The sequence below is a fragment of the Amphiprion ocellaris genome, chromosome 13 (genome assembly GCF_022539595.1).
Source record: "Amphiprion ocellaris isolate individual 3 ecotype Okinawa chromosome 13, ASM2253959v1, whole genome shotgun sequence".
Lineage (NCBI taxonomy): Eukaryota > Metazoa > Chordata > Actinopteri > Pomacentridae > Amphiprion > Amphiprion ocellaris.
In genome coordinates, this window is record NC_072778.1 from 32,579,257 (window position 1) to 32,588,700 (window position 9,444).

Sequence of the window (9,444 nt, forward strand, 5' to 3'; positions counted from 1 at the left end):
GGAGGGAGAAGGTGGGGAGGAGCGAGGGTGAGGGAAGGAGACAATGATGGAGCGATAGAATAGAGAGAGAGAGGCAGATATGTTGGGGAGTGAGGTAGAGAAAATGTGAGGCGAAGAGATGCGTGCGAGGCGGTGAGTCAACGTATTTCTAATGAGCCCGGTGACATGTTGTGGTGGAGGGGGAAGAGACTGCTGAGCAGCAACGTTATGTATAAAATATGGGCTTCCCGTATCTCCCCTTCGATCAGTTTCATTTCCCTTTTACTGCTCATTGTTTCATAAAGACAAAAGACAGACTACGGGGCACTTAAAGCGCAATTAGATATCGACACGTCTGGGTGCGAAACTTGCCCAAGACAAATGATCCAGTACGATTCCAACCTCATGAGTGTCGTCGCAGTTAAATGTAAAATGTAGGAATAAAAGAAATGCATATTTGTTTTTACGCTGGAATGACTGACTAAAATAGAATTCCAAAGTGCAAAGGAGTACAAGTGGACATATGGGAAGATCTTGGGGACTTGGCGAGAGAAACGTGTTGGCATTCGGCTACGGAGATGGAGGAAACGTGAATCAAACACAATGGCATCTGGGGTCAGAACCAAGCGGAGCCCACGCTTTTTCTTTTTTTTTCTGAAACAAAGCCGAGTGTGGTTGCAGAAGGTAGAGCCTAGGGCAGCAAGTACTGATTAGTCTTTTGAGGAATCTTTGTTTTCTACTTAATTGGTCAGAAAACAGTAAAAGGCGTCTGGAACAAATTCGCTCGAGGTGAAAGGTGATGTTTTTGAACGAATCGTTTTGTCTGACCAACAGTCCACAAGGTAAATAAATTGAATTTGGATTTAAAAAAAAGAAAGAAAGAAAAGTAGCACACTTTGAAAATTCAGAAAAACAGCTTCAATATATATCAGCAACCAAAGCTGTTGTGAATCAATTTCTCTCAACAAATTCTTACATAAATAAAAGAATGCACGCATTATTAGTAAAATGTGCATCAAAACCATTCCTAAATAGCTTTATTATCCATTATAATACATGCTAATTTACAGCATCGTGTGTTTTGTATGAAAAATCTTAAATCTGTAAAGTAATATAATATTTTGTTATAAATTGTAGTAGAAAAGGAGTATAAAGTCACATTAAGTGGACCTATACAAGTAAAGCACAAAACTTTATTATCTTGCATCACTGCCAGATAAAACAAGCACTTTGAATGGGTCGTGACAGGAGATTAAATTAGACATTTTTCAGTACTTTCTATCATGTAGAAGACAAGTTATTTTGTTGTTTAATTTGTCTATTAGTCAGAAAACAGCAAAAGATGTCCATAACAAATATCCCATGTCTTCCAATTACTTGCTTTCTGTGACCAACAATTCTTGAAAATATTTAATTTGCAACAACTTTTTTTTTTTTTGATTGATAAATGAATTAAATACAATCAGTGGCTAAAACTGTTGTTAATGAATTTCAGTTTACAAATTCTTATATAAATAATTGCATGCACGTAATATCAACAAATTGTGAATCAAAACTTCAATGCCAACATTTGCTACTAAATACTAGAGGTGCATTGTCTATTATAATAAATGCTGATTTAGAAGATCACGTGTTTTTGTATGTAAAATCTGAAATCTGTAAAGGAATAGTACATTATGCTATAAATTGTAGCAGAATAGGAGTATAAAGTCACATTACATGTCCAGTAGCTCAAAAGAAAAACTTGATCCTCTTGCATCACTGTCAGATAAAACAAGCACTCTGAATAGGTCGTAACGGGAAATTAAATTAGACATTTTTCAGTACTTTCTATCATGTAAAAGCCAAAAAAACCCTAATTTAATCAAGAAAATAACTGTCAGATTAATGGAAGATATAAATAACGGTTAGTTGCAGCAGAGCATTTTTCAGGAAAAACAATCACCTAGAAATTGTACACAGCAGCCAAATCAAAGCCGCTGTCAGCGCTCTAATTTCTCATGGCCCTTCTTCAAATAGTTACTGGGTTGGATGGGTACATTAGGCATCAAAAATTCCACCCACTGAAATAGATTTAAAAGTAGTAGCAGCTGGGCCGGCAGCATCTTTTCTAACAAGGTTTTTAGGGCACATTGATTGTGAGTGACAGCTCGCTTTGGACTGTTTTGGGAAATGAGTGCATGGCTCTAGCGAAGTTGAGGAACAGCCCGGAGCCACGAAAACAGACTCCAGCTGAGGCGAACTTTCCTAGAACTTTCCTCGAGTGAGACGTTTCCTTTCAACTTTCATTAACGTGAGAATACGGGTTTATTTTTCTCCCGGTTAATAGCCGAGGTTGAAAAGCCCGTGTTGCCTGCGTTGGTGCAGCCACGTTGTCATTCTGCGGCGGTGTTGCAATCCCAGTGCTGTCGGGATGCTCAAATTGACCTACATGGAAAGATAATGCAATGCCTGTCTGTTGCTGAGATGGTTGTGGGTCTTTTTCTCTGTATCTGCTGAATTTGTTCCGACTCAGACCTTGCTAGCATCAGCAGCTTGTTAGCTTCTATTCTCCCACTGGCTGCCAGGATACACTGCTGTCATTCTACTAGCCAACACACACACACACACACACACACACACACACACACACACACACACACACACACACAGACACACTGCAGATTCCTCAGCAAGTCTCGGTTTATTTTTGACATGTTGAGATCCAGCTTTTAAGCTGGAATCAGATCATCATGGCAGGCAGATGTTCCTCTCAGATGGTGGTTAGTGTCTGCTTCGGTCAAAACAACCACACTGAAGATGAGGGAAGTGTTTACAGAGTAACACATCTGTGTACTGTACCCTGTCAGATTCAGGATATGGATGTCCACAAATTGAGTAAAACTGCGTATAAAAGTGAAACGTATGATAAAAACCAAATGTTGTGTCCAAGGATATCTAAACAAAGCTTGCTTGTTTACTCCCAGCATTTTTAGATGACTTACCCCGACCATGCACTAACGTACCAATTTCAAACACATTTTCATTCCGTGATTGCAGCATGAGAATCACAGCTGAGGAACATCAGAGGTTTCATTGCAATTTGGAACTGGAGTCGCTCTTCATTTGGTTGTTATTTCTGCGGGATCTCATTTTCTACACTGCTTGCAAAAACTGTTTGTGGATATAGAAGATTTGGAGAAAAAATAGTGTACACAACTAATAGAGGTGAACAATGCAATGATCTGTCATGGTATGTGTCCAGTGTAGATCACAGTACATATTCCAGGAGTTCAGCTGGAAAACGGATAGACAACATAAGCTGATGGGAATTCAATGGCTGATAAATCAGGTTACTCAATCACAGTGACGCACAAATCCTGAAAATCCAATAGTGCAGTCCATAAAGCAGTCCTAGTTATTGATTTGTAACATTGCATGCAAACGCCTAATCCAACCAGAGATAATACACAGATAGTTCCACATCCCACATCTCCACTGCTCATTTGAAAGTGATATTTAAAACAGTCATTACTAGCAGCAGTCATTTCAGACTGTGCTGTTGGCAACAATTTATTTTAATGATCCTATTGTTAATTTATGTGCACTAAATAAACAATAAACAGTTTACAGCTGTTATATACTACTACAAAACACCATAATGTTGTTGCACATATTCAGTGTGTATTACAGTATCTGTCAAAAACAACTTTATCAAAGTTGTGATCTTACGCCCTCATATTTTATATGAATTATATTTTAAAATGACTAAATTATTAAGTTATTAGCTGTGTTATAATTTATTAACAGAGTAAAATTATATTTAATGTATTTTTTTTTGGATGACAACTGAGAAAACTCCATCTGCAAATGTAGGTCACAGGATATGGCCTAAAGCTCAGAGAGAAATCTAACAAGTGAGACTTGAGTTGAAACAAACTCATCAAACTATTTTTTTCTGAGAAAATAGGCTTTGAAATTCAACTTGTCTTGAAGACTTTTGACAAACATTTAACAGCAGATTTTAGATGTCAGCAGATGCCTGTAAATAATCTGTACACAACATATTATATATATATATATATATATAGTGATAACTCCTTGTGTTGTAAACTATTTAATACACTTTTAATAATTCAGATTAATGCTACAAAGTGGTTACATTCTGTTTTCTTTATAAGGTGCAAAAACTATTGTGTTGTAGTGTACTATGATCTAACTGCACTTTTACTATGTGTATATACACTACCATTCAAAAGTTTGGGGTCACCCACGCAGTTTAATGTTTTCCATGAAAACTCCCACTTTTATTCATGTGCTAACATAACTGCACAAGGGTTTTCTAATCATCAATGAGCCTTTCAACACCATTAGCTAACACAATGTAGCATTAGAACACAGGAGTGATGGTTGCTGGAAATGTTCCTCTGTACCCCTATGGAGATATTCCATTAAAAATCAGCTGTTTCCAGCTGCAATAGTCATTTACCACATTAACAATGTCTACACTGGATTTATCATTAATGTTATCTTCATTGAAAAAAATGCTTTTCTTTTAAAAATAAGGACATTTCTAAGTGATCCCAAATTTCTGAATGGTAGTGTATTGATATAATTTATTTCATTGTTTTTGCATTTTTCTGATTTGTATTATTTTACTTATTTTTTAAACTTATTATTTTACTTATTTATTTTATTTCAATTAATTTAATTTAAATTTTTTTTACTGTTTTTGCAATTTTCTTCTTTATATTATTTTACTTATTATAGTAGGATAATTCATTATGACAAGAATTTTTGAGACACTATTACTCAGGATGTTTTTCTATTTCAATATATTTCTGCATAATAATTAACATGAAAATAATGCAACTGAAGGTAAATTATATTAAACTAATGGTAATTGATGCAAATGTGTAGAACAAAATATTTTCTGACTTCATTCGGTAAATTTGTAATTACGCTTCGCTTGAGATCATTACTTTCAACAGCAGAGTTTTGTAAACAGCATCATCACAATGAACTGCAACCAGCTGCCAATAAATAATCAAAATAAAGTCGAGCCAATAAACAAGCCATGTCAAAAATGAAGAAAAACATGAACACTGGGGGCTGGCGTATTTCATAACACAACTTTACAGTTCCGGAGAGCAGGTCTCGTTGGAGGCTGGTGGCGGACAAAGTCACGCTGGGCACACATAGCGATAAATGAAAATGTCACACCAAAGTGAAACATGGCTTTAAGGCAGCAGCTCTGCATTGTGTTCTACATGTGAGGTGAGCGCACATTTACCTTGCCCGACTTTCATGATGACTTTCATGGCTCGGCTCTTGCACACGCCTCCCTCCCGGTTCTCCAGGCCCTCGACTGTACCGTTGGAGGTTGCTGGAGGCGAAGAAGGGGAGAAAAGAGGGCGGTGGGTGTGTGGGAGGACGAGAAGAAGGGGTGGTGGATAGGGTGAAGAGGAGAGAAAAGCAGGAGAAAGAGGAGGAGAGAAGATGACACACCGGTTAATGAGCACGTCCATAACGCACAGAACTAATCAATATTTACGACAAGCACTGATTAGCTGTTCCAGTGATTAGCCGTTCTCACCCTCAATCAACTGCCGGCTCCCCTCAACGCTATCTCTCATTAACACAATAACGTGAAGTCAAATGAATGGAACAACATTAGAGTCTACTGAGGGGCGGCGGGTGCTGAGGTGGAGAGCAGGAACATGGTCAGACCTGCGAGTGCGAGTGTGTGTTTGTGTGTGTGTGTGTGTGTGTGTGTGTGTGTGTGTGTGTGTGCATAGTTCAGCAGTGAGACATGCCAGCGAGAGTTCCAGCTGCTTGCCAAGTCCTCGAGCAGCTTACTCCCTCTGAGCCACATGTGTCGCTACTTGCTGCGAGTGCGCAGGGCTTAAATGCCTCCCTTAATGTTTGTGCGTGCATGTGTGTGTCCATTAACATATTAGAGCATGTGTGAGTGTTTTAAAGTGTGCTCGGACTCGGGCGAGGAGCTCAGGGTCGAGGGTTGTTTATTCAATGTCACAGCCACTTCAGACGCCGTGACACAATTGGCTCGTCTATTTTAGGGCCCATGATAATGACCTAGGGAGACAGAGTGTGACTCTGACCTTAACATTGAGCAGCAAAACGCTGCGCTGTGTGTGTGTGTGTGTGTGTGTGTGTGTGTGTGTGTGTGTGTGTGTGTGTGTGTGTGGGCGCATACGATGGCAGCTCTAAATTTGGAATTCCCCAAATGATCTCCATCTCCGCTTAGTCTGCTGTTTCAACTTACTCCCTTCCTCTGAAATGCTTTTGTTTCTCTTCCTCGCATTCTATCCGTCTCGGTCTCTCTCTCTCCCCCTGTTTTTTCACTCACTTCATTTTCTGTCTGCTCTATCTGGCTCTAGCCCTCCCCTCTTCCCTCCCTCTTAACTCAATGACCATCTCCCTGGGTGATTGCTTCAGATGGCACCCTCATTATGATGAGATAGTCTTGGAGAGGGTGCTTATCTAATGATGACACAAAGAGAGACAGACTTGGCTACAGGCAGGGGGCTGGGTGGGTCCAAACAATGCACTGCAAACATTCAAATACTTGCCGGTATGATGTATCAATGTTTCTACACGCGTTTTCTTGCTATAAACCGTTGTTGAATCAAGCGGCGTTGAAATCTGGCTCTGAAGCTACGGAAAAAAAAAAAGCTCATCTAGTTGATTCATGCCCTGTCATTCCTAAGTATTATTAATGTTGACATTTTGTTGCCCTGTGGGATTTCGGCTTTGTACTTGAGCGAAATTGAAGAAAAGCAAGTAATGAATTGCACTAATATTATGTTACATTATCAGATCTTACTCAGGCTCCGATTTACAAGAACCACAACATTTTGTTAGTGTGGCTGCAGTACGTGATAATTTGTGAGAATGATTGTGATAACATCATGTCAGGGAGCTCTTTCAGCAAAATCCCCCCGCGGTAGACTCAACACGACCCAGCAAGCCGGACTCTGAAATATAGACGAGGGGCCAGCAGAGCCGAGCGCTGCGCAGGGAAGAGGAGGGGGAAAAAAAGGAAAAGATTTAAAATTTACGTGGGGCATTAATGTGAATGAACACTCAAGGCTAAGTGAGTCTTATGATTTATGTAAAGTCTATGCAGGGAGCATGTCTCCTCTAAAGGGAACATCCAAAGACAGTGAGGTGAACAGGCCTGGTTCTAGTCTCGCCGGCTGCACCGTCTCCCAGCCCTGAACGGTTCAGACACTGCCACAAGTGCTAACCTCATCCTGCCATTTTCCACCCAATTTCTTCTCTTCTTTCAATTTTTAAATTTCCAGGGCAAGGTTATACAAAAATGAGCTCTTTGAAGATCAAGCTCAAAGGCGCTTGAATAATCTGACTAAGAGTGAGCGTCATGCTATGAATTTTATATCCACTCAGGGAGAGTAAATCTTCTCAGTGTTAACTTGCTTCTGTCATCTAAATTAACTATTCCTTCAGGCTGGCTGAACAGGCTCCTGCATTACCGATGTGGCATGATGATAAGTTGGCCCTCTGAGGCTTGTGTTTAGTCGAACAACTGAAAGGGAGCTGGATTTATAAAGAGATGATCACTTTATATGTTGTTTGTATTCGGGCCATTTAAGACGTCAAATAATTCAAGCTTTTGCCGTGGCGGTGGAAATTCATAATCCGATTAACTGTGTCCAATTTTAACCACATTTCCTTATGTGGATCCATCTCTTAAGTGCTATTCAAGATCAACTGCACAGACAACTGTTGAGTGCATTTAAAAATGCGCAGTGGCTCTTTAAACATAAAACATGCAGGCCGTTAAGCAGCAGCGGGCTTTGCTGTGTTTGCCATTTTACCTTTCCTTGATCTCACTGTGTACACATCTATCATGTCAGGGATGACATCAAAAAAAGTGCCAGCCACGTTTCTCAAAGTCTCTAACCCTACTCCACAACAAGGACACACTGCCAGCTTTTTTTTAAATCTAAAAGCCTCTCACTCACTCTATCTCCCCTTCCTCTCACTCAGTTTTTCCTCCCTCTCTCTCCCTCTCGTTTCATCCCCACATACTGACGTTAATCCAAATCTGGATTTCCAGATATTAAAAGGCCGACGGTCGTGTCATGTTTTGGAAAGAGGAAACTGGGGAATTGGGTCTTCCTGTGTGTCTCGGTGGAGATAAAAACACAAGGGGATAAAGCAACGACAGGATCAGGAACAAAGAAACTCCCAGTCTGCTGCTAATGATTTAGTGGAACAAACTGGTTCAGCGTTCGCCGTCCGGAATACCAAAAGAACTGGTCATTGCATGAAGGAATGTTGCTTTTTTTAATAAAGCGGTCGGCTCCAAAGAGGGGTTTTGTATGATTTAAGGCCCCTCTTTGTGGGTGTGGATCATTGGCCACAGAGTGACTAGTGGGAGAACAAAAGATCTACAGCTGCTGAAGTCATAAGAGGAACCAGGTGCCAAATGTTGATGTTGGGAAATATCTACAGTACAAATGTATCAGCCAAGAGGAAGCCTTACAGGGAAAAGAGCTGGCCCAAAAGAAAGGCTCCTGTTCCAGTGCTGCACACATAGCACTACTGCACACATTACCTAAAGCATAACACATTAACATGCAGATGTGATTGTACACTCTCGCAAACACACCGGTGCGCACAGATTTCACAAGGACATTTGGGGTAGAGCGGCAGACTGCTCCCCGAGGTGCTCTGAGGAGAAGAGTGGGAGATGTGTGAGAGATGCAGTGCTGACTGGCCAAGACAACACTAGCTAAGGCTAGAGTGCGATGTGGTGGTCTATATTTATTCTCAGGTCTGCTAAATGAGGTCATTCAGGTGGTCCTGCTGAATACATTCCCATCTCCATCATGAATCATCTGCTGCTTATTATTCCTGTCCAGCCCAGGGGGCTTGCTTTCATACAGCGCAATGGGGATGTGTGTACGCGTGTGTGCACGTGGTCCAGTGTCTATACGTGCGCGTGAGCACTCGCATGCGCAACATCTGCCCAAAGCGACGAACGAGGGGGATAGATAGAGCCCATGTGACAGACAGAGAGCAGGTTGTTTAATGAGAAAGTGGATGAGAGGTGACATTCATTGGCTACCTTTCACACAGCGTCTCGCCCCCCCCATCCCTCCTCCTCCTCGCTCATTCTCCACAGCATTCAGACTTCCATTTAGCAGGCACCGGGTAGTCACAGTAACCACCAGTAATAATGTCCACATTTTCCAAAAAAGCAGCTAAATACATAAACAGGCACAACCACCATCTGATCACTCATACTTAGCATCAAGGCAAAAAACACAAGCGCACAAGAGCTTTTTCATCCATTCCAGGCAAAGCAGGGAGCTACACACAGGCGTGTCAGGTATGTGTGTCTGTATCAAACAGAGCGTCACAACAGAAATGGCTATTTCTCATACCTGCGATTTTTCCTATCTTGGTTTTTGTTTACATTAGCGGACCTGAACC

General features: G+C 40.9%; 1 protein-coding gene across 1 annotated transcript in view; it reads right to left on the reverse strand.

Annotated features, from left to right (window-relative positions):
• Nucleotides 1-9,444, reverse strand: part of efnb1 (ephrin-B1) — a 60,199-nt gene that overhangs the window by 8,081 nt on the left and 42,674 nt on the right. Inside the window, exon 3 of the mRNA XM_055016692.1 lies at nt 5,252-5,344. Within this exon, the coding sequence (XP_054872667.1) occupies nt 5,252-5,344 (93 nt within the window). The remainder of the gene's footprint in view (nt 1-5,251; nt 5,345-9,444) is intronic.